Here is a 27,953-nt window from a genome sequence, read left to right as displayed (position 1 = left end):
CTTTTAAAATTAAGTACAGAAAATGCATATTATTTAAGCAGGTAAATATCCAACACTTGTCATTCTCACTAATAATCTGAGTTCTATTCTAGACCCAGTGAATAACTAATGCCTTGGACGATGCCTATAACAACTGGTTGCCAAACCACCAGATAGCAAAGCCAGTCCAAAAGTTGTCCATATAATACGTGTGCATTCTCACCTAATCTTTTGTTAAAGAAACTGAAGAGAAAATGCAACAATAGGTAAATCTTGGTGTTTTTCTTAGCCAGAATCAAAGAAAAAATATTGGGTTAAAATCTTGAAATGCTTTCTTTTCGACTCTTCTGATTGATTTCCTTTTTATAGGGGTAAGGTTAAAATTAAATATCCTCCTCACATATAGGTTAAAATACGCTTCAAAAAAGTAAGCCAAATGTTGCTTCAACTCAAGCAGGTTTCTACAGATGCAGCAGCAGATCTACAACTATTATTCCATTTGTTAAAGGAAAAATGTTGTTTACTAACTACTAAGAGAAGAGGGGGGAAAAATCAGCACTTGTTCTGAAAGCGGATTGTATCAATTTTCTTATTTCATTAAAGAGCAAAATGTACTACATGGTCTTTCTAAAACTGCGATTTACATTCTTTAAAATGTTCCTCTCATTATAAAAATTATTTCCAGATGTCCTAAAATCAAGAAGGAAAATATATATGCACTTTTCTTTTCCTAGCTTCTTTGGGGTCTTAGATAAGATAAAGTCAAATAGAACTATCCTCTTCCCTAAATATAATTGTTCCTTAGTAATTATTAGTTTTCCATTTATTTAATGTGGCCACCTCATCCCTCCACTGCAGATCAAAACAAGACTTTGTAAGTAATCAGGCTATGGTTTAGAAAATCAAAAGCACACTTATCAGGGAGAGGGTATGGGTTACTTAACATCCTCTTCAAATCAACTTTCTCAGGGCAGTATGGGAAAGTCTGGTTCTTGCCAACCACAATGCACCAACCACAGATGCAGGATTCATAAAACCTGCTATGAGGTGTATTGCTAAGGAATCTTTCAAATACAAACAAGGCCCTGTGCTTACATCTGCAAACCTAGTCAAACCATCAAGAGATAATTTAATGGCTGATTATGGATACTGCCTTGTTTTATAACTGAGCAGTTTCAAATGAGTTAAAATATTTAGAATATTTAGAACTATTTTAAAGTTGAATCCAATGTCCTGAACATCCAGACTGGTATTCATATTTTCCGGCTCGCAAGAAGCCAGGATACTTTTAAGAACTGCAGAAGGGGGTGATTAGTAACATTGTTCCAGCACATATGTGATACCCATCATTTTAGTTTCTGGAATGCAAAACACCAAGTTGTTTGGTAGGCCCGAGTCTGAGACACTGGGTCTTCTGTCAGGCTGTAGGGTATGCCATCTTTTGAGAAAGGTTTTACATTTGCCTTAAAACTACCCAGCAAAGATAGCTGCAGGCACAGCCAGAGGAAATCCTCTGCAGTACATGGGAGCCTGAGTTAGCAGACGTGACCAATGGGTCAGCAAGCCTGGTCTAACATATTGCCAGGCACACCCACACAGGCACAAAGTACCTGAAAGGCGGATTTAGGCCTGAAACTGTAGGGTTATGGCCACTCTTGCATCAGTTTGTCTGTCAAAAAGCTGTGTGTCCTCAATTTGTGTCACAGAACTGAAATATATTTTATGCTCCTGTTTTCACTTTTGTGCTACGTTGTTTCTGAATGTGGTTTTGGTTCCTTTTTTCTTGGTATTTATTGCTGCTGTTATTATTTTTTAATACAGCATAAAAGAGGACAAAACAACAATTTCATAATTCCATGGAAAGGATACACATGATTACAGAACAGATGGTAGGTATTTTGAATGATCCCTTCTTCGTTTATATCCACAAAAATTTTCTGCCTGCAAATTGTGCAGATGTCATTGGACAAATTTGTTGTTGGTATGCCACTGATGCTGTACAACTGTTAAGATCAAGTTCATAGGAAAAAAAGAAGCCAAAGAACAACAAAATATTTGCTTAGAGTCAAGGATGCATAAACACATTTTAAGTGCCATCAAAGATAAGGATAGCATGAAAATGGCTGCAGTTGTCTTAGTTCACTAGTGCCAGGAGGCACAGTTACCAAGAAATAATTAAAGTCTTATTGCTGATGCAAGAACTTTAGGAACTGTCTGCTTGATTTTAAGTAACTGGAATGTAAGAGAATTGTGCTGAGATAATCACCTTATTTGGAAATGGAAGATAAGGCCAAGAAGAGTCTTTCACAGACTTTGGGGAAGTAAGAAGCTTGTCTTCTATGGCAATTAGGAAAATTATGTAGTCTCTTGTACACAGGGACCCACCTGTTGGAAACCCCAGATCAGACCCTGGCACATGTCACTGGCTACTAATGCATTAAGACTATTTTTGTAATCATAAGATTGGCAATGGAGTTCAACAGTTTGTCCATGGCACAAGAACAGCTCTCCTCAAGGAAAAGTGAGGTTAGTTTAGTGCAAGAGTACGCAGTAGACCTTATTCTCATGAACCCAGGAGCACAAGAGATTCAACAGCTCAATTCCAGTCCTTGCAAGTGGTATTCAGGATGATGATGCCTGGCACTTACACCAGTGGTAGAAACCATGTAGTCAGAACACATCTCTGCAAAGTCTCTTCCCATCACTCCATAGTACAGTCTGTAAAAAAGCAGTGTCACAGCAAAATCCACGGAGTCATCTGACTTGATTCTGTCATAAAACCACAAAAGAATACTTGGGTGAGTCTGTTCTTCACCAAAACGCCAGAATAAAATATCAACAAGATTTTTACTCCAGTTAGCTCCTGCTTCCTTCAAACTGCAGGTTTAGTTTCATTTTCTGTTGCAGCAGCAGACACCCTCGTACTTGAAGTATCAATGTTCTTGATGGCAAGCAATGTTGAAATTAGGCTATGAACTGCTTTTGGAGCCACAGCTACTCAGCTGTTATAGAAAGGCCAAGCTGACATATTTTCTTACAGGAAGGGACTTCACCTAGAGTTGTCTTATACAGAACAATTAGATATATTTCGTTGTTTTGCAGAAGAACAAGATCAGCCAAATTTCAATAAGGTATAAGATGCCAGTCAAAGAACTGTTAAGTTTCTGCAGCTGAAAGAGCCCACTGTCCTCCTGAATACAAATTCCTCAGAATAAAATCTTTGCAAAATTACAGCAAGTGATATTTAGCCCTCTACCCCAAAAAAACCCCAGCTCAGTAGAGTTTGTAAAAATGTTAACATCTCTTGTCATCTCTCTGAGATTGTATGTGTTACAGGTCTTGGGAGGCTGAAACCTGGCTACGAAATACTCATAAAACTGGAGCTTCTTAACATTAAAAAGGACTTGTTATTGCTGCAACAGGGCACAAAGTAAGAACGTTTAAAATAGAGCTAACAAATTTTGTAGTTATATCTTTAAAATAAACTGGTGGGAGAATTTGGCTGGTTAAATAAAATACCTCAACAGAATAAAGCTTAATAGTCTTGGTAACACAAGACTCTTAAGTTTCTGCCAAGAATTTTCCATCGGAGCTATGTACTTTTGGGTTAATCAACTATACAATGTATGGGCAATAAATCTGATACTTAGAGGAACAGCTGATTTATTTACGTGCAGTATCTCCAATACCTCCAAGAAGTGTTGGACTTAAAGCACAATCATTATGCAGTTGGTCTACATGCTCTTGAGGAATCCCTGGAATTTCTGGTCAGACAGCGCCTCAGAGTCCAGCACAGTAGCCCTGACTGGGCTGCTAGTCAGAGACAAATCCTGGAAAAACATAAAGAAAATTCAAATCCTACCCAGGCAAAAATTCAAGCTGTATTAAGAGGTTAGGTAGAGAATCATCTGGACATACAGTATTGTCTTTGGCAACAGCCAAAATAAAAAGAGGAGAATCCCCTAGCAACATTATAGCCTGGTAGAGCAGGAAATCATAGTTATCAGAAAGAATTATAATGTGGTTTTGATATGAATGTGCTTATCTATTTTTATCCTTTACGTCAAACCTTTTTATGTCTTATCTCCTTCAGGTACATAAACGAAGGACTGAGAATGAGCTCAGCAGTTAAATTACGGGATTAAATAAGTGAACAGGGTGGCTGTATGAAGTTTAAGGTTTTTCCTCGCCCCTCTTCACACCACAAACACATGTTATAAAATGACTAAATATCAAACTTCAGATCAACTATGCAAAAATAAAAATAAAGCAGTAAGAGAATGTACAGCTACACAACATAAAAGAGGTTTCATATGTTGAGGTGGGTGGTGAAAAGACCAGTCTGGAGCAATTTCACTGCAAACAAAGTAAAATCTATCAAATAGGAAATCAGAACAGTTGCCAATCCCAATTTTACTTGGAGATACCTACCTAAAGAATAAACTAGATCCATTATGGTCAGATAACCGACAATTCCAATTGCATAACTCAGTTTACAGATCAGGAGGAACCAACCTATGGATAAGAGAAAAGAAAGACTGCTCAAGACTTTGCATATTTTGCAGAGTGGCACAAAATGCCACATATGTAGCTTCTACTGAAGTATTCATATCAATTCAAGAGAAGTTTCACATTTCTCTATTTCTCCCCTACTTAAAGATGAATAAAAATGTATAATACAAGAAAAAGTACAGGAGGAAAAAAAACCCACCAAAACCTTTTTGTTTTGCTTCAGTCTTCACAAGAAATGGTAATTATGAACAGATTGCTAACACAATTAAAACTAACAGTTGAGAATTGTGAAGGAGGGAGACATAGGCCGGAACAGGACAAGAACAGGTAAAAACCAACTGAAGTAAGTTATATATAGTCAAGTCAGTATACCATCAAAGAAATTTATCTAAAATACTTAGCAGTTAGCAGAAGCAATCTCTGAACCATTAATAATTGTCTTTGCAAATCCAGCGTGGAAAGGCCGAGTTTCAAAAGACTGGAGAAGGAAGAATACAGACCTCTCTTTAGCGAGGCAGAGGGGGCTCTAAGAAATAAATTCAGACTATTTGGTATATATACCAAATTGAGCCTTCAGGGTCAATAACACCTGGGATGACTGCTGATGGTAAGAGTTTGCAGAATGAAAAACCAAGATGGAACTGATGGAATTAATTTAATTTTAACTCTTGTTTAATTCTTTTTCATTTGCATGTCATGTTTGATCAACATTGATTTAGAGGAATTTATTCATACTGCAGTTGAAAGATTCCCTCAAATTCAACTGCTAATGGCCGTTCTTGTAATCTGGGAAGATTTGTTCCAGGGAAATTCTTATTTGCTCTTCTCCTTCTACAGGTTTCCTTTAAGAAACAATACCAAAAAAACCCAACCAAGGCAAAACCAACAAAAAAGGACATACTGTGGTGTTCTTCCTGAGAGAGGCTTGCAGATTGCTCTGAAAGTGATGTAACTGGCAATAACTGAGAGCATTCCCCACATGGACAGAGATCTCTACCAGTAAAGTCTGGTGATGAAATAAAGAAGAACAACCCACATCTGCAGCAGTGTGACTAACTGTTGGCAAAATTGAGACATTTGTTCCAAAGTAATGACATCCTGTGGTTCTGTTTTGCATGGTTAGGTTTGATTAACAGATTGCCAAACTGTAAAACTCATACCAAAAAATGTGACTTGTACAGCACCTGACACAGGAGAGCCTTTGACCCTAGAATAATGATATTAATCTGCCTTTCACCCTGTAAATAATTAGTGATCCCAGTGTAGTAAATGGTTGTAACACTGAGATAAAACTCATCAGACCTCCATATTCTATTCTCAGAAAACTAAACTGTCTATTGATAGAATTAATGCTACTGAAAAAAAAGTTAAAGTTTGTTTTCTAACTCAAATTATTTATGGTGACCAAAGGACTAAAGCTTTGGGAGCAGGTTTTCTGAAATCAGTGGAGGCAGTTTGGCCTTTAAGCCTTAGAGCTGATCTTACAAACTTTCAGAAAGGTATATTTGGCTGCATTAGTTTGGGATGTTTTCAGTTACATAACCACACTACTGAAGGTTTTTCTTAAAAACTCTTTGTACGGCATAACAAAATGCTGTGACTTAAACTTTTAAACTTTTTCCTAAATGAAATTATATCAAACTTAATATGTATATCTGCTTGAACGTCCCACAGTGATGAAATATTCTGTTTCTTTTCCAATAAGCAAATATTTGAAACCCACTGAAGAGTCAAAAGCCCTGTAATGTCAGTTCTCTCTGTGATCACATTAATAAACCATGGATTTGGAATTGTGGAAGCCTGATGATGACAAAGGTAAAGCAAGACTGACTTTAATATGTGTTTGTAGAGTTAGCTCCTGCATCTTTACAGAAAGGATATTAAAAATAAAAAAAATCTGAGGGGAGATTGTTTTCAAATTTATGTTTGGTTTGGGGAGGGTAGATTCTTTAAAAGCAGACAAAAAGCACAATCCATCTAGAATAAAAAGTTATTTCTATGGAGGATGAATCTTCCAGCATCATTAGATCACATCACTGTTACGCATTTCTCCACCCTGCAGCCCTGCCTTTATGGGACCACAATCTGCTGCTTGTGACCATAGAAGTGACAGAGCTCCTTCCGTGCCACGCAGACCTTCTGGCATGTCACCGGTCAGTGGTGCCTCCGCATCCCTGATTGCAGAGCCTGAGGTTTCCCGGCCTTCACTGGGGGCCACCAAAAGTTCCCTGTTGCCTGCCTGCCTTGTTACTGTCCAGTGTGATCCCTCTCCAATGTGTTTACATACTGTGGGTTGCTTTTTTTCCTGTAGACTGAAAGTAAAGTCTGAATTTAAGTGGTAAAACAAAAACTGAATGGACACACATCTTCAGTAAAGTAGCTACTTTCTAATACAAATCTATAACAGAACTTTGTTACCATGTTAGCTGCAAAATGAAATGCTAATTAATTAAAGAATGTTCTCACCACCTTCTCTTGGGTGATACATTATTAAATCTGTTGGTATATATTGTTTGCAATAATTGTTTCAAATTTCCTTATTGATTTTTATGTCTTCCAGATTGTTAATTTTAATATTATTACCCTCTACATGAAATGCATGAATATTTTGTCATGTAAATGAGGACAAAGATAGGAATCGAGTCATACAGATGAAAACCCCAGCATTGATTTATTATTAATACTGGAAGGTCACCATCTGGACAATTCCATAAAATAATACATCTGCATTGCTGCTAAATGGGAACTTTAACATCTGGATCATATTATTCCAAATTTTCCTCATCCACCCATCATAGCAAGAGGAATTTCCTGACAAATCAGATTGCTGCCCAAAGGTAAAATGTTTTTCTCATTACCGTACTTTAAATGAGCTCAAAAAGACCTAGAAGTGAAGTCAGCATCAGCGTCATAGACAACTCTCCCATTTTCTAATTATGCAGATTAAATAGGTCATAGAAGCACCAACTGAAAAATTCCCATCTGTCTTCTGCTTCCCTCACAATGCTCCCCCAACTCTGAGCGAGTAAGAATGCCCGTCACCAGTAAATTCAACAGAAGAGCATTATTCCACTATCCTTTCCATCTTATAGCATATGGTGAAAACTGCATACATAAAGAAAATAACTGTGTAATAATTAGATTTATTGTGAGAGACTGACCTTACCAGAACTTGTTAACTTGGCAATGCAAGCTAACTGGCTCTCTAAAATTCTAATTTCTTTTGATGTAGACATATTCAAATACTCAAAAACATATGCATGGAAGCAATAATAAATCAGCTGTTTGGGTTTTTTAAGGTTTAAATTAATATGCTTATACTTGATAGTACATTGGAAATCAGCAGGGATTTCTGTATTAAGTAAATCAACCAACCTTATTTTCAAGATTTGCCTCATTACTTAGGTACAGAAATCAATGCCGTCATAACTATGCTGCTCCTTTTTTCAACTACATTCCAAAGTAAGTTCTCATTACATGACTGCCATATGATACAAGATATATAATCAGTAAAATGGGCAACCACCTATGGGACCAGAAGCAAAGTTTTTGTGCTTGAGATTGTTCTGAGACCATGACAAATCTGCCTTTCTATCTCAGATATTTTAGGACTTCTATTATGCCAGGGAGAACAACTTTGTCAGCATAGGTCACATTTACGTAATTTTCATCAATGGACAGCTTCCAACAGCAAGCAAATTGCATTATAAGAATCAGCTGAGTACCTGATAGTGAGAATTTCCTTTAGGAAAATACACAGTCAGAACACTAATATGCTTTTTCCTTCCTTCTCCATTTGATATGCTAGACTCCTGCATTTACGTTGAGAAAAATTGATAGGATAGGGTAGGATAGGAATGGCTTTTCAAGGATGGTAATTCTCTGACTAGCATTCTTCATTGCCACTCCACGTCACAGATCACATGATACAGTTGCAAGCATATAATTGCTTGCACCTCACTGAATTAGAGGAGGGCAAAATTTGTGAGTGAAATGGAGAAATGAGTGTTAACACAGATGCAAACCTATTGAAAATCAGGTTTTTACAATATGAATTAGCAGAACACAGGCTCCATATTTATTTTTTAAAATCTCAAATAACAAAATTCTCAAAAGTAACTGAGAAATGATCATTTTCTCTAATCTGCTTCCTCATCATATAGAAGTTAACCCCAAATAGTCAGCTACCACCTAGAAGAAAAAACACAACTGTCAGAGTGGTCTATATTTTATTTCAGGCCAAGACTTACTAGAAAAACCTCTTCCTTTTTTCCCCTCCCTCCTCCATGCTAGGATCACACCCATGTTACTTTATATGGAGCCATCTGGTGAAGAGCAATCTCTTCCCTCTTGCCAAAATTATCCACAGCTGAGCCTTGGTTGCTTTGCTGCAACTTTTTTGCTCTTGTCCCTTTGAAATATGAGCCTTCCCAGCATGCCTTTTTTTTTTTTTCTTTTTTTTTTTCTTCTTTTTCAGGAGACATTTTACATTCTCGATAAGCCTGGGTAAGGTTCTTTTAGATGGTATAGGCTGTTGCTGTTTCTCTTGCATCTAGTAAGTAGTTGCTGCTTTTTATTTTTTGTTCTTTTTGAGCAAGCTAATGAATGCCCTTTCCATTTAGGGCTGGTTTTATGTTCCTTTTGACCTTCATTTCCTTTTTCTTTCAAAAAGAAACCAAATTTTTCTTTTTCACGTGTTTGCAAAGCACTTTGAAGGGGGTGGTGGGCATCAATCGCTGCAACCCTTTGCTTTAGTTCTACTGATACAACTATGCTATTTTCTCTGAGCTCTTACTATGTCTGAGAATAACATGAGTATCCAGAGCAGGGATGTATACATGCAAACACCCACCATGACCTCAAAGAATCAGACAGAAAGGTTTGTCAGCTGATGCTGCCTTCCAAATCATGGTATGCAATGGAGGGCTGGTTACTTGTTTTTCTGAAAATAGAAAAGAAAGCAATTTTTGATGGGAGAAAAGGAGCCATAGGTCTACTCCTCCCATTGAAAATAATGTATTCCACTTCTACATCTGATTTTGCTTCTCTTTTGCTCCAAAAAATGAAAGCATATTGTTACAAGTAGGGGAAAGTGTTTGGTTTCTTCTATTCAGTATTAGACGCTATTGTGCATAACCTATATATGAACTATACAGGCATAAACCAAGCAGTCAAAAACTGGATGGCAAGTAAGAGAAATGGGTAAGCAAGCAAGAGTAGAGGGCTGTTTTCTCTTTAGTGAGCACATGGTTGATTTTCAAATTTTGACTTATTTAAGTGTTTCCTACCAAATCAAACAAAAATGATATGCACATGAATGCAAGCATAATAATTGCCACCTGGAAGAACTGTAATGCAGAAGTCTAGACCTGCCTGTACTTAGGGGAGCAGTAGTGGGGTTTTTTGTTGTTTATTTTTGTGTCAAATTGACAATTTCCTGTATGCATTAACTGAGTTGTTTAAATCCTAAATGCAACCATCTTTACAGTTTCTGCTCCTAAGTCAGAAGGTTTCCTCATCTGATGCAACAATGTATACTAGTTATTTTTCATCTGTGTTGTGTAAGGATCTCATTAGTTGTTCAGCTTTGTATCTTAATGTTTGTCCTATTTGTCAGCCTTCAAAGTAGAGTGGATGAGATTTTGGCAGTTACAATGCTGGTAGAAATTTGTACCTTTAATATTGCTGCATGACATGCTTTTAAAGAAAGCAAGCTAATCCAATGAGATCAGCAGCGTGTTCGAAAGCTATACAGAAATATCTGGATATGAAACATGACGGCAGTTATAACTTAATACACAAACTTGTAAGTTGTTTTGGTGACAAACACTCTTCGATTACCTAATGTGGAATACATGCAATAAACCATCTACTGGCAGAGACCCACTGTGAGTAATGTTTGCTATTATAGAGTAACTTCATACATAGATGGTAGGTGTGAGAATATATTACTCTCCCCACTAAACAGAGCATGAAGCGGAACTGCCAAAACTCAGTGCAAAGTGAACGGTGCTACTATTTTTACTGAAAAAAGCTCTGCTTCAGTTCCTCTTTTACTGGAGAGGGCCTTCCTGCTGCCACACAGCTATGCACTGAAAAATGAGGACCCAACACGCTTCTGGTGCAGATGTTTTGCTTATTTTAAAAGGCACTGCAAAAACCATCACAAAATCTTATCAGTGTTGTGATGGTTGTAGTTGTACTGCAGCCTCCCTAAATGAGACTAAATGCATTTAAAAGTGTATTTTTTTCATATTGGCTATGTCACTTTGTAGGTGTGACTGGCTCCTGTAAACTAATGTTAGAATCGGTTGGGAATGAAGCTTCAGTAGCTGAAGACTAAGTTACACAAGTAATAGGACTGTAACATGTGTAGGCTACTGTCAGTTTTGACAGAGGTTAAGTCTATGTAGTACACATTAACTTTCAGTACTGCTGAGGAGGATAATGCCAAAGCAACATAGAGTATATGCTTTTTAGACTCCCACAGGCCTTCCCAGGCAGACAGGGACCTTCCCAGCTGCTCATCATTGTATGCATACTTAGAGCTCAAGTGTGTTTCAGCACTGATTCGATACTAGTCTCATGCAAAATACTTTCAATGGAAAACAAAGACATGCACAGTCTGAGTGACTTCAGTCACTTCAGTGTTGTGTTCTTCATTCTAAATGTCTGTTGAAATTAGTAAGGCAAAAATTAATAGGAAAGAAACATTTGAAAACCTCTGAACTGAGATGCTAACATGAACCTAAAATAATTGAATTATGCAGCAGAACTGGTCTAGAAGAGAAGTTAAAGAGAACATAATGATAAAGTAGTACTATATATGATTATGCTATATGTGCTTGGGGTTAGGAGTGTGTGTTTGTAAAGGTAGGGAGTTAGTGACGTGGAGCTAAAATCCTCATTGAGCTACCTGTGACTTCATTAGACACTTCACCTGTACGTATGTTACCGTGATGAACATTTCATCACTGTTCCTAACTCTAAAGTATAGCTGAAGAGCCTTATTTCACAATCTCCGTATTGCAATTTTATGCCACTGTGAAACTCCACTAACAGCAAAGCTGTCATACATTAGGCTGAGTTTATATTCTATACTAAAACAGTTTCTGTAAATTGTATCAAGGTTTCATTCTTTAGTGTTTAATAGACCTGTCAAATCAGGGGGTAGGATGCTTCAAAGTCAGAGGAGCAATTATCAAGAGATAAAGTATTGATTAGTTATTGATGTCACTGCTACTAAGAAGTTCAATTACCAAAAACTGGATTTCAATCTACAGTGGTTTAGGGCACCCCTCAACAGATGAAGATGGAAAAGCTAAGAAGCTGCTTGTGTGCTTAAAATTCTGCCTGTCTGAAATACCTATGTAATCCCCATTATCTGTTTAACATTTACTTAAAACTTGCATTACTTTTTAAGGACTGGCCCTTTCTGAGATGCCTAGCTTTTTTAGAACTATTGAATAGGGAGGTCAGGGGTGGAAATCATGTCACTCTAGTTTTCTCAGGTTTGCAGAGAAATCTGTGGTAGGGGAAAGGAAGTAAGCTGAAGCACCATAAGCCCCAGTTTTAGCACCTTAACCACAAGACAAGCTTTCTCTCTAATTAGGCATGTGCATGAGTAACTTGATGAATAGGGCCCTTGGATTCTCTCAGTAAACACTCTGTAGCATTACTTCAGCTAGATAAGGATAGTGACTTTGTTCTCCTAGTTATATGAAAACTCAAAGCCTTTTTCTTAAAAGCTTTAACCTGCTAAAGACTGACCACAGCATCAGGATGCATACACAGAAAATAAAATACAAATTGTTTTCTCTACCTACATAACAGCTATTCTCCACCTGACCAAAAGCCATGGCTTTCTGCTTTCCATGAGGCTCAGTTGTCTTGCTAGATGTAAACCCTTAGGAGTATGTCATGACACCCAACTGTTACCTGAGAAAGACGATGTCCACTACAGCTCCAAAACTGCTGTCTTTCTGACAAGTTATTCACATTGTATGATCAACAGTGGCTTTGCTTCCACTGAAAAGCACAATCTGGGCAAAACCAAGGTTGCAATGAGAACAAGAACCATCTCCCTATGCATTTGACTCACAGCCATGGTGCTTCACATTCATCTTCTGATGTTGCAACCTGAAAAGAAATTATGTTATTTAAAAAAAAAATCTAGATTGATTTGTTGTGCAGAGGCTTACTGTCACCTTTAGGTATAAGAGATACTTTATGAGGAAATAGGTTAGTGTTGATATGTGTGAAGATATAAGGTAACAAACTAGATGAGAATATTTGGTCTTTGTAACTGGAACTATTATCCTGAAAAAGTAAATGTAAAGTAATAGGCAGAGTGTTGCCTTTTTTTTTTCTGTTTCTAGTAACTCAGTCCTGAACATAAATATGGACACAAATACATAGTACTACGAATTTTAAGCAGACATTTCATAATCACAGATCTGAGTCCCACATAATCTTTTAGCCTAAGGTAAATGCAAACCCAGAAGAAGGCTTAAACTCCTGTTTCAGCTTCCTTCCCTGTAAAGTGAGAAGTGTAGCTGGTATTTATCTTCCTTCCAGAATTAATGGAAGTTTCTTTGAGCCCCTAAGAGAGGAGGGGATTGTCTTGGAGCTATAAATTAGCCTCCTTCATAACTAAAGCTGATTAAGCTTCTCTTTTAGAATGGAGCCTCATGCCCTTGTAGTAAGAATCTTGATCTTCATCTGATCTTGAATCATATTAATCTGGATGTTAGTTTTCCTCTGAGCTGGAACTTTCCGGGCCTACATTTCAGGACTCAACAGCACCTCCTGGCTTCTAGATCTGTGTATGCACTGAGTGCACCCCAGCTGCACCCTGAAATGAAGTTAGAGACAGACATCCACTGTCTCACTTCCCCTTCCATGATCTGGTCTCTGTGGGAAGAAACATCATGTGTATGGGCTGGAAGGGAGCTGCAGCATGTTCTGGTTGATGCCTGCCCTGGATGATTCGTGGATCAAGGCCTTGTGTCACAGTGGCTGATGAGCAGCAGCTACTCTGTTCAGACACGGTTGTTGTTAAACCAGTTGGCATCCAGATTTGAGCAAGGAACTACACAAAAGCCTGAAACTGTTCTTTGCTCCTATTACTTGCTATTCCATGTTGGACAAACTTTGAATCCAATTAAAACTTTTGACTTTGCAGAAATCTCGATGGAGGTTTAAAGCATGTGGTTCTTTCCCATCCCTTCAGAAGGTAAAGGTGTAACAGTAGCCATGCTTTTTTCCATTTAAAAAGAAATTGCTATGTGATAGATGCTGCACTCAGATGCCACGGCACCAGAGCAGGTACCGATACCAGTGTTAAACGTCTTTCCTCTCAGCTTTATGCAAGTACCACAGGGTATCGCTTCTTTTTTGGTGACAGTGTGCTTGTGTTAAGTATCTCAAAGCAGCCCATTGGTGTGATGCACTTGGTGTCCTTCAGGCCGCAGTCAGGGATGGCCCCTTATGGGAGGCTCACTGGTGCTGGGTATGCTGGTGGGGCAAGCCTATAGCTGGAGATAGCATAATTAATGTGCATCCTAAGTAAAGGGAAGGCAGCAACTGGGAGATAACAAGCTTTTCCTCTCCACTCCCCCCAAGCAGTCATTAAAAGATGGTTAAAGCACCATTTCTTTATATTAGACTTGCAAGGACAGGAAGCATTATATTTATTGTACCTAAAGGAAAACATTGTACTACAACAGCAGTCTCCGTAATGATCGCTGTAAAGCTGTTCCATATTTTGTTTTGCTGAGAAACAGATTAAACTGACAGAATAAAAAGTTCCAGTAAAACTCTTCAAGAAAAGAAAATTCTTTACTAACTACACTTCTGTGAACAAAATGTTAAAGGTTTCTGGTATTGCTATAAATGTACAATTCATTTAACAAAACATTTGCAAGCAATATGTAAATTAACTTACTTCCATTGATCCTCTGTTGATAATAAATCATTTTCCTGAAACACATTCAAAACAAGTATTATAACTTCATGGTGAACAACAGCCAGATGGGTTTTCTTCTCTTAACTCTCACCACCCTTTCCATCCTGTGAGTTGCTGGATGTGTTGGCAAGTTCCCTCTGCCTCCCTTGCCTGGAAGCTGCTTAGAAACCTGCAGCTGTGCCAAGGATGGCAGTCATGCAGTTTCGATGGCTGTGATGTACAATGGGTGCCGCTAATGAATTCCCTCAGAGTGATTGACCAACAGGGATGAGGGCATACTTGAGAGACCTACACTTCTAGCACAACTTCAGCCAAAACAGACCTTGGTGGTTTTCTGGACCAACCTCCAGTGCAAAACAGAGTGAAGGACATCAGGTTGCTCAGGCTGAGTCCAACTGAATAATTAATGTCTCCATGGATGGATATTTCACTGCCCCTCTGGGCCTCCTGTGGCAGTGAATTCTCTTTTTCTTCTTCAGTACACGGGGACAAAATCACTGCAACAAAGTTAGCAAGCTGAGGTTTAAATGAAATATCTCCTAGACTTAATCAAAAAGGTCTAGGTCTGATCTTTCAGCTACTCTAATTAAGCATCTGTTCAGGTACACCATAAAGCCTGAGGTATAGCTCACACCAAAAAAAAGGTTGAAAAGGGGAATTCAAGAGTATTCAATGAAGTCTAAAGATAGTACTTCTAGTTCCAAACTGGGTTCTATCAGAAAAGGTCATCATCAAAGATGGTGTTTAGTTCTTGGTTTTCCTTCAGTATATTCCAATTCTATAAATAAGTCTTTAAATTTTCTATTGAAATTCCAAAATTCAAGGAGATAAATTTTTCTGATTTTTATGAGTGTTTGCTGTTCTGTAGTTGAAATGACCATTTTTGGTGGTGGTGGTTGTTGTTGCTAATATAACTTGAAGTGTCAGGGTGCCACTTTATGTTGGCTTTTGTCATGTACATTTTAGGCCTATGGGTGATGTGTCCCTGCATTTTGCTCTGAGTGCTGAGGGATACACTACAGTTTTACCATCGCCTTAAGTAACCGTGTGGCACTTTGTACTTGTCTAAGGGAGGAACAGGGAATGCAAGTCACCGTTCACTTGTGGAAAGATGTACACTTTTAGAAGAATTTAAGTACCAAAAGTTACAGCTGCACCTAGCAAACACTCCAAACCCATCTAGATGCCCAGCTGCCACTCTCTGCTTCCTCAGCTCCTTTTGCTGTTTCTGTCAAAAAAAAGTATGAGGCAATTGGCTCCTGATCTCTCATCTTTGGAGGTCATGAAGGTCAAATTGAGGAAATAAGAAAAAAAAAAAAGTAGTTTTCACTACTGCAGAGTCAAGTAAAGGCTTTGACAGTCTAGTCTTAGTCAGCAAATACTGTAAAATGGAGACTTGCTTTTGTAGTTCACATATATGCTAATGTACCTTTACAAAAGTGCTGGACTACACATCTGCAAACTCTAATCTCATTACAGCCAAATTAAATTGCAACAATTACATTATATAGCTCAAAGTAGAGATGCATTTCAATTCATACTGCATTATTTATTTGTTTACCAGCCAGCAAGTAACAGAGAACTTGCAGATTCTGAAAATGCATTTATATCTTGCTAATTGAACCTAATTTCTGTTGTTACTATGCAATAAAACTGGAAATATGCTTGGAATAGTTTACATCCCGATTTTCTCAACATTGTATGCTGTAACATTTTGACTCTGTAGCAAGCTAGGGACCAGTTAAGAGGAAGGCTAATGGGCCTTCGAAAATAAAATGGGTTTTATTTCAAAGACAGCAGATCATTCGCTAGTATTTCATCATATTCTATTAGTATACTTCCTTCCAACTTATTAAAGTGAGGAATTTGTACAAAATACATTTTTTTGTTGTTGTTTTTATTTTTTCCCCCAACTTTTTCTTCAAGTATCAGCTTATCTGTGCCAGAATTTGGATATGGCAGTGGTTAAGAAAAGGAAACAAAATTACAGTCCATGCAGTGTTTTAAACATTATTTTGGATAATGCACAGCCAAACGAATCCTTGCATCTCCATCTTCTCTTTTTAACCTCTGATTCTCCTCCTCCTCCCCTACGGTGGATGGCAATGGCTTGGTGATGAGGGCTGCCCTGTACTGGGTGGATGTGCTGCATGAGGCAAAGACCAGAGCAGCAGGTGAAGGCTTGTCACAACAAGGCAACTAGCATGGCCTTTGTCCCTAGGGCAAAAAACTAGACGGGAGAGGTTAAGGAAAGTACTGTGAGATACTGCTACCTGGGTGCTGCAGTTTGTGGTTCAGGGGTTGGGAGAATGAAGAACGAAAGTAATGTATACAAGGAAGCACGGTGGAGTATGTTGACAGTGACCATAGAGAAATACAATGTGTAGAGGCAAATACTGTGTGGCAGCATGGTGCTGTGTGTGAAGCAGTGGGTGTAGTAACCCTGAGCAACCCTGGCCGTGAAGGTTGGGTACACAATTGAGGTGAGAGCACTGGGGGCTGCTGTGTGGCATGCAAACAAGGGACAGTATTGTGGCTGCTGGCAATGGGTAAAGGACAGCAAAGCCCTGTTTTAAGTGTAGACAGACTAAGGTATCTGGAGGTTTTATTTGGCCTCCAGGAAAATGACAATTTAAGGTTTTGGACCCAGCTAGGGACTGTAACATAAGCGCATAATGGATGATCAGTGAATGTATGGCCACAGGCAAGGCTTTGCCCTTGACAGTGTTCCCTCAGTAGTGGCAAACTGTGACCTGGCAAAAAGGTATTTGGTATAAATGCTAAACTCTTTTCTAAACACAGCATCCCTCAGCAGTAGACAGGGATAAAGACTAGCTGCCATTTGTGCAGTCAGGGCCCCTCTTCTGGCTGTTGGGTAAAAAGTGCTTGCTAATGAGGTGTAAACTAACATTATCCACCTAAAGCTGGACAGAACAGGACAGGAAAATAATACTGTCTTAAAAGAATGGGCAGAATAGTTTTTACATGTGTAGAAGAATTATTTTCTTGTGACAGCTCAGGTGAATCCCTGTTTATTTACACTGGGATGAAATAAAAACTTCAGAGCAGGCAAGCAGATGCCCCGATGTGTGCTTTAACTTTCTCAGTTGGGTTACTGAGAATTTCGGGAGTTTTTTAATCTTGATAAAATTTCTACAAATACATCTACATTGCTTATTAACATTGATCTCATCTTTATTGAAGTGTTGTACTAATTTTCCTGTGTTTGTGTTTAGTTTTAAACTAGATTGCAAGGTTGCTGGGGGAAGGCCCACGTGTTCTTATGTATGCTTTAGCCACTAAGCACCCAAAAATTGTGCCTGGGCTTTTCAATACTACTACAGTCCTAATGAAGAGTAATTATGATTAATGCATAGCGTTGTACAGAGAGCTACTGTCTCACCCTATGCCAGCTGTTGTAAAATCCTGCAAAAGCTGTATGAGGGCAGGGAAATATTTAAAGTTTCTTGATAGCTACATTTTCCAAGAAGGAAGGTAAAAAGTGTAGAGGCGAACGAGGGCCTGACAGCCTCGCTCTGCAAGAGTGGGCTGGTGGTGGGCTGCCCAGCCCCACTGAACTGGGCCAGGAGAGGTAGGTGATACCAAGCTGATGGGCCGAGAAGCACAAATGCTCCTGTATTTTGGGGCAGGAGCAGCGGGTTTAGGTTTAGAGGTGTGGGTTTGACTCTGCCCCTTCCTGCCTGGGGAGTGCCTGGCCTCCCCCATGGCGCCTGCTCCCTCACAACCTGTGGGGTGATGGGGCTGAAAATGTGGCTCCTCATCACACGGCCAATACCACCTCTTACATATGCATCTGTATGTATATATACACACACCCCTGTATACACCCAGACACATACAGCTGCAGCCAGACACCTCTCAACACAGCTGCCCTACACCTCCCACTGCTGCCAGCCCCTCTCCAGCCACCCTCATCCCTCCTCCTCCTCCCTCTGGCCCTGCTGCTTCGCCTCCAGGACCTGTGCCAAAGCTATGGCAGTAGCCATGCCTGCAGCCATGGGTGGGAAGGAAGGTGCTGTCACTGGGTGCCCGCCCAAACCCACGGCCCCTCAGCGGCAGCGCTGGTGGGTGGCCATTTGTCAGCAGTGCAGCAGGAGGTGCACAGAGACCCAAGATGCTGGCGCTGGGGCAGGGAGGTGCCGGGCTTTGCTTACTCGTCCCCGATCCCTCAGCCCGAGTCACAGAAGCGTTATACAAAATGGCTGGGATTTTTTCCTCTGAGGTTTACTGGCGTTGCTCTTGCTGGCTGGGGGATGAGCAGTAGCGGTGCTCCAGGCTGGGCTCGGGAGCGGACAAGGCAGCGCCCTGGTCCGTTCACCCCAACACTCGGCTGGCTGTGTGCAGCCCAGACCGCCACTGTTGGCCTCTCCCGCCTCCATTACCCATTTTAAACATGAGAGAGGACATATGTAGCTTTATTATTCTCCCTGTTGGGTTTGCTTCATGCATCTGACAAGTGGCTGTGGGGAAGTGGCCTCTTAGAGATCCCTCGAGCAGGCTGCCAAAGCGTCCCAAGGCAGCAGCAAACTGAACTTTATTATTGTTTGTTGTTGCCAGATACTTATTTAATGTCATTATCTGATGCACAAGACACCAGAATGGAGGTGGTCTGTGGTCTCCTGGTCCTTTCTGGGCCTGTTACTGAGGATCCTGAAAAGATGGCCACCTGTGCAAGTCTCGAACAGCTGTGAAGTGCTTAATTTCTAAGTGGCAAGGTTGCCGAGGGTTCACACCTGGTCCTTTGCTTTTTGTATGGTGCTGGAGGAGGTTTTTAGTGTGTCTCTCTTGTATGGGGGGACAAATACCAGTAGTTAGTCAATGCATACTCACACACAGCAGACATCAGTCCTGCAATGAAGAGAAGCAGGGGCTGACCCTCGACATCTGGCACCTGCTGCAGTAACCCAAGGACAGCTCAGCTCTGCACCAGTATGGAGCAATTTGGGGCTTGGGTTTGCAAATGAGTGATCTTTGGGTACGGCGGCTTCACAAACTGCTCCCTCCTAGCTGACCAACTCCACAGCTGAAGTCTGTTGCCAGCAAGACCAGTGCAGTCCTTGCCACAAAGTTCTCCCTAAGTGTCAGGACTGTGTGCAGCCCCTAGCAGGTGCATGAATAAATGCTACAGTAATATAGATAATTAATATCAGTCACTGGTAGGAAAGAAAGGCCTTATTGAGGAAAGATAATGGTACCTTTATTAGCTATTTTCCTATGAGTAGATATATATTTACATTCCTGCAAGAATTTAAACATGATAAAAAGTATATACTTTCTCTTAGATCACCAGAGTTAGTGAAAAATCTTTGGAAACCAGTATAATTTTTTCTTCCAGAAAGCAGAAAATTGAACCTAAAACTAGGTACAGGCCTAGGAATGGGATACTTGGGCAGCTGAAAGAGGTTACACTATGGCCTCTGACCAGTGTGAATAATAATATTCAAAACTATCTTCTATATTTAAAAAAAAAGTATTTATTTTAATACAGTGGATTGCATGTCATAATGTTATGCAGTTTCATTGTATAGCTTCCATACTAGCTGTTTAACCCAGAATATGCATCAAAACCTTCACAATAAGCGTAAATCACCAAATGTTTTTCTGTTATAAAAGTAGTAGTTTTCTATTTCTAAGTGCTCTTTAAAATTCAACAGCAGGATCTCTGTTTTTGATGAAAGTTGGAAGGCTAAAGAGCATTTACCTCTCACAAAGCAGAAATATTCAAAGGAAAGCTTATATATGTTGTTATCCTACTTCTTCCCTTTCTTCAGTGTTTTAATAAATAGGGCTAAGCAGCCAAAGTGAGTCTAGGTGATAGAGGAATGTTTCTGCATAAATTAATAGTGCCCATGTTTGGTACATGCATACTGTACACTTACCAAACAAGAGTCTTGGAGCACTTGGCAGAAATCTAATCAAAGGTAAGGAGCAGTGTAAGATAGTGTAAACCAAATCTAGGCTTTTAAATGACACGTGGAATTAACATCTGGGGCCCTGTTTTTCCATCTCAATCTCTTGATGACCAAGCAGCCCTGTCAGTTGTTAGCTTTACCCCATCATTCAACGCAACACAACAAACACTATAAATTTTATTCTTTGAGCTCCCCCCTAAAGACTGCTTTACTGGATTCGTCTATGTTTTCATAAACTTGATATGCTTCAGAGGTTTGCTTTGGTCTTACAAGGGAACAACTTTTTCTGGTTGACTAGGCTGGATTCTGGGACTCCTGGGAAGCAAAAATTAATGGATTTTTATTTCTTCTTGGAACTTTTGTGGGAATGTCAAAACTGCTGAAGTTCCAAAGCAGGTCTGTCAGATAATTTTTGGCAAATTCTCAATGTGATAACTACAATACAATACCGTACTGGAAAGGAAAACCCATTAGGAAGATTATAGTAACTAGTATACTTTTTTAATCTCATGATGCACACAATTTACCAAGAAAGTAAAATAACATAAAAATATTCGTTGGATACATTTATGTTCAAAGAATAAAGCAATATGAATAAAGCAAGATGGACATCAACTGCTTTCACTGTAAGCTTAAATCACTGAAAATTGTTCCCCTATACAGGTGTGGTGGTTTAGTCCCTGCCAGGGTCCGAGACCACGCGGCCGCTGCCCCTCCTCCACAAAGGGAGTGAAATACAAAGCCCCCGGGGCTGAGAAAAGGAAAGGTTTAATACAACAGTGCAACTGCAACACAACAAACAACAACAATAACAGTAACAGTAATAACAACGAACAGAGCAAGATATGTACCGATACAGCAGTGAGAGCAGAGAGATGGCATAACACACACGCTCACCGACTCTCCCACGCTTGGGCGCCAGGAGGTGACGTCAGCATGGTATTGAATAATCCGGCTAGAGCTTCCCCCCCACTGCTGGGGAAACTTAACCCTATCCTAGCTAAAGCAGGACAACAGGCAATAAAATTTTCTTTTTCTAACTACTCCATAAAATGCAAAAATAGGATATCTTCTTGCTAAGATTGAAAGGCTATTGCTTTTAATTTTCATTTGCACTAGTTAAAATTAAAAGTGCAAATTTCTATGCACTGAAACATGCATGTACACACTGTGCTCTGTGTATTGTCTATTTTATGTCCAGCCTCTGGATATTATCAGATAAAAGAAGAACATTTTTATTTGGTGAAGGAGGTACTCTTAAAAAGCAGCAAAGCATGCCAGACAAGGGAGAAATAGTAAGTCAATCTGCCATAAAGCAAGACATGAAAATTTGTTTCTCCTCATATCTGCAAAAGTTAGTGAAGCAAACCTCTTTACCTTAAATAATGAAAATTCAAGAGCCAAAACCCCTTGTTCCCTACCTCCGTGTGACTGGTTTAGGAAGAGAAAATTTTCTGCAATAACAATACCATTCTTCTTAGTCACTTTTAATTTTTTAGCTATTAGGGTTCTTTTTTTAATTTCTTTTTCTGAAAAAGGAAGTCTAAAAATATGCATTTCATAAAATGAAAGCAGTGAGACCTTCATCATCCCACGACCCCAGAATCTGGGCACCTGTAAAATGTTACACATGTAGACCTACCTTACACAATAGCGCTATCTGGCATCTGTCCCACGGTAGAAATGGGAAATAATTATCATAGAGAAGCAACGTTACTTTTGCCTTTGGTGGTATTTATGTTGTCTAAGGCATCACTGCTTTGGAATATAGTAGCAGAGAGCAGGAGAGTGCTGGGAAGGCCGAGGGACAACACGACCAGTGGGAGCAGGCTGCCACGTACTTGCAAACTTAAAATCTGGCAACCGAAGTAGCATGGAGCTGCCTTTCAGGGAAGCTCAGAAAGGAGTAGGACAGCTGAGGGCTAGAGAGAAAGCTAAAGCTGGGCAATAGGGTGCTGCACTAAGTAAAGAAGATAACACAGCTAGGTGATACCAGGTGTATTCCAGGCAGAGTACAGCAAAGAAATGAGCGATACACATGTACCCTGGCTGGAGCTGCTGTCTGGTGTAGGAAGTCTGCCTGAACAGTGCGGAATTCACTGAACCCAAACCCTTTATTCCTGCTCAGCTTGTGGTTCAACATACTGTGTCTTTCACCTTGGCATGTAGAGCCTTGGTCTTGCTATCGCTTGCTGAAATGCAGAGTGTTGCTCCCACTGAAGTTGACGGGGTGAATCATGGCAGTGAAGCGATGTGGCTGCAAAAGCTTTTGTGGTGTGGGCAAGGAGTGTACCAGCCCATGGCATGCTGGGGAGGCAGCTGCCAAGCAGCATGGTGTGTATGCAAAGCAGCTTCCCCAGCTACAACCTGACAACTGAAGCCACTTCGAGGCCTCTGGACCATTTCTGTGTGCCTTACATCCTGGGTCACATGCTGAAATCCATGCCCCGAAGCAGTCACGTGCGTGCTTTAGTCTTGCTGTGGTCAAAGGGAAATGAAAACATCTTCAAAGTTCAGCATGTGTCTGGGAGATGCGCAGTCATTGTGCCGTCCTGCTGCAGGGAGGTGTATTTCTATCTTGCAACAGCTTTGAGACAGCAGCAATCGAGTCAAAGGCTCACAGTACTTGCTGTTGCATTTTAGCTGTATCCGAAAGGGAGTGCATTCCATCTGAATGTGTGTTCGGTTTTGCACCTCTGAGCAGCGACTGCTCCAAAGCTCCCAAATTTTCAAAGAGTTACATGGGGATTTATGCAGCAAATCCCATTATAATCAATGGGAGCCGGGTGAATAATTACACTGAAATTCTTTGTAAGTAATGGGGAAACTTGCCAGTTATTGCTGATTATGATGCTGACTTTTTGTAGATATAGATCCACGCGTCTATTGGGAACTGCACTTAGACCACCAGGTTATTTCACATATTGGTATAGTTTCCATGTTTACTGTGCATATCACTTCAAAGAACCGAGGTTGATGACTTCTGGTCCACTGTGTTAGCAGTCCGTCTTCTCTCCATCTCCTGTTGTTTCCTTTCACAATCCGAGTAACAAAAAATGGTGGTGTAAATAGAACTCCAACAAAGAGTTCTGTTGAGCCTGTAATGCTCCCCTGAAAGGAGGCTGTCTAGGGGATGAATGGAGCAGCCTCAGCCTAGCAGTAGTGGGGAAATAGATGACTTGGCATTGGACAGTAGCAGCCAGCAGGGTGCATATGCCTAGTGTAGTGGCAAATAATGGTTAAGCTAGTCAGTTGAAGGGCTAAATGAGAGTACATTGTCTAACCCTGTAACCGTAACTAAATTGTAACCTGAAAAGAGTTTATAAACATCTGGCTGCTAGCCCATCTCTAAAGCTTAATAGCTAAATCTGAGGTGCAGAATTTTTTAAGGCTGCAAATTATTACTTGGAAGTATTACCAGTTTAAGCAGATTAATTGCATTTTAGGATTGAGGAGTGTATTAAATTGTGTTTTGAGCATCTCTGATGAGTTTTCCCATTAAATCAGTTTTCACAAGATCAACATTTATGATTGATGCTATTTCCATTTGGAAATAGACATTAATCTGAAAACTCATTTCAGTTTCATGACATCTTGCTGCTGATTTTATAGCTCCACTCAGTGTTTCATGTCTAGTCTGGTGGTACACCCTAACTTCACTAATTATAATATTCATGTCTTTATCCAGATGCTCATCTGTTTAAGCTCAAATGGAGTGACACATCTGTATCTTTTGATTTCTCGCAAATTTAGCAGTGCAGGAGCACTTTTCCCTGTACAGTCCTATTTGATTTTAATATTGCTATTCACTGACAATGAAAAGCATATACTGGTTAGACTAATAAGCATGTGACCTCCTCTGCAGACTAGCTTTTCAATCTTTTTATAGCTCCCATTATTAATAGGACAGCATCTATGTGCCCTGCATTTGTTTTGCAAATGCTTACAATAGTTGGAATCATTTTCTAATTACTTAAACAATGCACTGTAGCAGCACCAATTGAAATTCCTGTAGGCTACAGGCTTGCTAATTGTTTCCTTTAGTAAACCTAATTTATAGGGCTGTGCAAATAGTTGCTGGGTTTAAAGTATTTTGGCAGCTGAACTGAAAAAAAAAAATGTTATGGACTGAATGGAAACTTCATTTCTTTAGAATTGTCAGCACAGCAACAAGGATTGATTTGAGGTTATAGAAATATTTTTTTAACACCTGGCAAACTGTTTCATTTGGTTTTCAGGTACATTTAATAAAAGCAAAGGATTGGATCATAAACATGAGAGGGAAGTAGTCCCAGCTCTCCCGTTTTATCTACTGCTTGAGTGAGTAGGGCAATTTACCTGGGACGTTAACAACTTAAATTCAAGACTCCAAACTGCTTCAAGCTTTTAGTAAGGTTTGCCTAACACTCAGATGAAAGTCTTAACACTGGAAATGAAGTGTTCTGGGGTGGACCTCTATTTCTTTCCTAGGATGCCTAGATTAAAAAACAGATCCAACAGGCAAAATCAGAACTCATGGGTCAGTTTTCTTGTGCTGGATCTTCTCTGTTTATGAGTCTGACATGGGGCTACGGCACACACCTACAGGGGCAAGAGAGAGGCTGAGGATGAGAGATGGGCTCTGACCCTTCTACTTCATGTTCTGCCGCTGCTGTGCAAAGTGAGTAACCTAGTCATCAGACCATAAGCTTATTCCTTCTCTAGCTGATTTATTCTATAACTTTATAGAATTTAGAAAAGCTTCAGTAGTAAAAGTTGAGAGTGAAACACCCAGCATACTCCCATTGGAGTGTGTAGCTACCAAAATCTCTGGTTACTGGTTGAGCTCTTGATCTGAACTGGGACACAAAGCACAGAGGGGAGGAGAGGACAGATTTAAACCTGGATCTCCCACAGCCTAGAAAAGCGTTTGCCATCTTGTCTCACATACCTATTTGAGTGTGCATGAGTGAGTACAGATGATGCCAGTGACTGTGCAAGTCTGCTACCAAAACTGGAATTTTTAATTTCAGAAATGTCCACTCCCAACCTTGGAAATGAAAAAGAAACAATTTATTTGAGTCATCCAAACCAATAAACCATTTAATGAAAAAAAAGTTCAGCCAGCTGCACTTGGTTAAAGAAACTTCTCATAGTGTGAAAATTGACAAAGACCTTGGGTTTTCCATTTATCTGAAATTGCTATCAATACTGTAACTTTTATAACCCTTTTTGAAGAGGTTTTTGTTCTGTAAAAATCTCTGAGCAATATTGTACATTTTGGGAAACTTGTTTAAAAAAAAAAATCTTGCAAAAGACTTTATTTTTTGTTGTTTTCTAGTATTTTTACTGGATCTGGAGTAAAACCAGCTACTAACAAGGTCTTATTTTTCAGTCTTTCTGAAGTCTATACATTTTTCATAGTCCTCAGGTTTTCTTCCTGTTCTTTAACATACTTCTATATTAGCAATCTCAATTACGAACCTTTGGGTTTTTTTCTCTCCTCTTTTTTTTTTTCAGGACCAAGTAAGATTTACTCAAAGACACATCTGCTATGTCTTTGTTGCTTTACTCTGAATGCCTCCAGAGGAAAGTAAAATACAAAAAGAAGGCACTTTGCCAGGCACAGACCTAAGTGTATTCAAACTTTGGTCATTCAGATTCTCAAGGTCAAGTCTAACTCTTCCCAAAGATGAGTATTTTCTTCTCCCCGCCCCTTACTTTCCTCCCCATCTGCAGCCTCCCTGCTAGCCGTAGCATTTATACCATAACACTGAGAATGAGCATAAAATGTCAAAACTAACAATTCCCTTCTGGGGTTAAGGTAGGAGCAGATGACTTAAGGACTATGCAAGCCCCTGCCCCAAACCAGGGGTTCATTGTGACCTGTTGTATCCCTATCTCTAAAGATAAACTTGAAGAACCAGCCCTCCTCTGCCTTCCCAGGGATCTGCACTCTTATCTCTAGTCGTTGCTCACCAACACTTTTATCTGTCAAAACCCCCTCCACTGCCCTAGCAACAAGCATCCAGGCTCTTTTCCAGCTGACATAAGCTTCCTGCCACCTCCTGATGACAAGAGCTTCCAACATTTCCAGCTGTCAGACTTTCAGCATCTGCTCCACATGTCACCAGGCTGACTTTGCTGAACCTCAGGCAGCTTTGCACTCAGCCAGTTGCCTGATGCTATACGGTGAGAATGACTTCATCCTGACCACAGTCACTTGTCCACCTCTTTATGTGCTGAAACAGTGACAATCAGGGTTGCTGTTTTCTCTTCCAGAGAGCTTCTGCTATTGCATTTATATACAATTACATGTTTTATTCAGAATTAATCAGCTATTGTATTAATACTATTTTAGAGCAGTGGTTTCAATGGGGCTCTATTAAATCTATTCAAAATGCTTCTTTTCTAATTGGAGCTTGAGCAGAACTGGCTCTTCTGTACTGTTGATGTCTTTATATATAGCATGACATTCAGAAAATAAATACTCTTACTGTTAAAGAGTCAGACTCTTCAAAAGCAGTCAATACTGGATTTACTCTGCTTCTATTAATGTATATGGAATTTTACCGCTGATTTCCCTAGGACCAGATCTAGGCCATCATTTCACACTTCATAAAGTCTACCTAGAATGTGTATTGGTACCAAATTCCCTGGCAAATTTGGGCTTTTTTTTTTTTTTTCAAAGCTCTGTTTCTGTACTGTCCTGTCAGTAGTGTGTCAGAAATGGAATACACCAGCCAGATGAGAATCTCCCACTGAAGTAGATTATGCCATTGCAGTATTCACCAGCACCTTCTTCTTATCTTTTTTTCGAGTGCTGCTGTGTGTAAAGTTTTCCACAAGCTCTTCTAGATCCTTTTGCTCCTTGAGAGGATCAAAGATAGAATGAGTGTGGGAGACAGGCAAGCAGGAGGAGAGCCCAGCTGGCGAATGCAGCAAGCCTGGGCCTCAGGTACTCAGTCATATCAAGATGACCGTAAGGCTGAAAAGGTATATTTTTCATGTCCAAGATACAAGTGCTCCGAGCCCTGCCCTGCAGATGGTCATTAAGCTGCCATCTGAAGGGATCCAGCCTGCTGCTCTCCTGCCCTGTGGGAGCTCAAAGGGCTGGAGCAGCACCCCAGCCCTTGCTCCTTGCCTGCTCTGAGGGGTAGGTCCCTGGGGGACCCTTTCATGTGGTTCAGGGACAGACCACACCAAGACAAAGTTGGTACCGCAAACTCTTTAATAGCCCTCACCAACTTCCCTTGATGCTGGGCAAGCCATAGCAGCAAATTGAGATGGATCCTGCTGTAACATACTTGTTTCTTTGCAAATGCCTGGGCTGAGGGCCCATTTTCAGGATGCATTTTGTGTGACCTACCTGCCACCTTCATCATCTGCTCTCTGTGCATCGGATGGTGCAGCCATGGGACTAGGTGGGTCTTCTGCTCAGCTGCTGAACTCGGCACAAACCACTCATCGTATTTAGTTGTTTTCATTCAGGGCTCATTTGGAGTTGAGTAAAAAAGCTGAGCTGATGCACTGTCTGCCTTGTGTGATTGAGGAAGGTGGCAGGAGCACACAGCTGGCAGTAG

The 27,953-nt window shown here is 40.1% G+C and overlaps 1 protein-coding gene across 1 annotated transcript; it reads right to left on the bottom strand.

The window, feature by feature from the left end:
• Position 1: 1 nt before the first annotated feature.
• Positions 2-27,786, bottom strand: RNF175 (ring finger protein 175). The gene is given in 12 exon segments (XM_074821270.1): positions 2-202; positions 892-1,016; positions 1,849-1,982; positions 2,628-2,748; positions 4,407-4,494; positions 5,379-5,547; positions 12,490-12,523; positions 12,525-12,583; positions 12,585-12,630; positions 14,438-14,472; positions 15,487-15,523; positions 27,740-27,786. Coding segments are annotated over 12 exon segments (1,014 nt in total). The 3' UTR covers positions 2-83.
• Between the last annotated feature and the right edge of the window lie 167 nt (positions 27,787-27,953).

Source organism: Strix aluco, chromosome 4 (assembly GCF_031877795.1).
Source record: "Strix aluco isolate bStrAlu1 chromosome 4, bStrAlu1.hap1, whole genome shotgun sequence".
Taxonomy (NCBI): domain Eukaryota; kingdom Metazoa; phylum Chordata; class Aves; order Strigiformes; family Strigidae; genus Strix; species Strix aluco.
The sequence above is the reverse complement of the archived record's forward strand: the minus strand, read 5'-3'. Positions and strand labels throughout refer to the sequence as shown.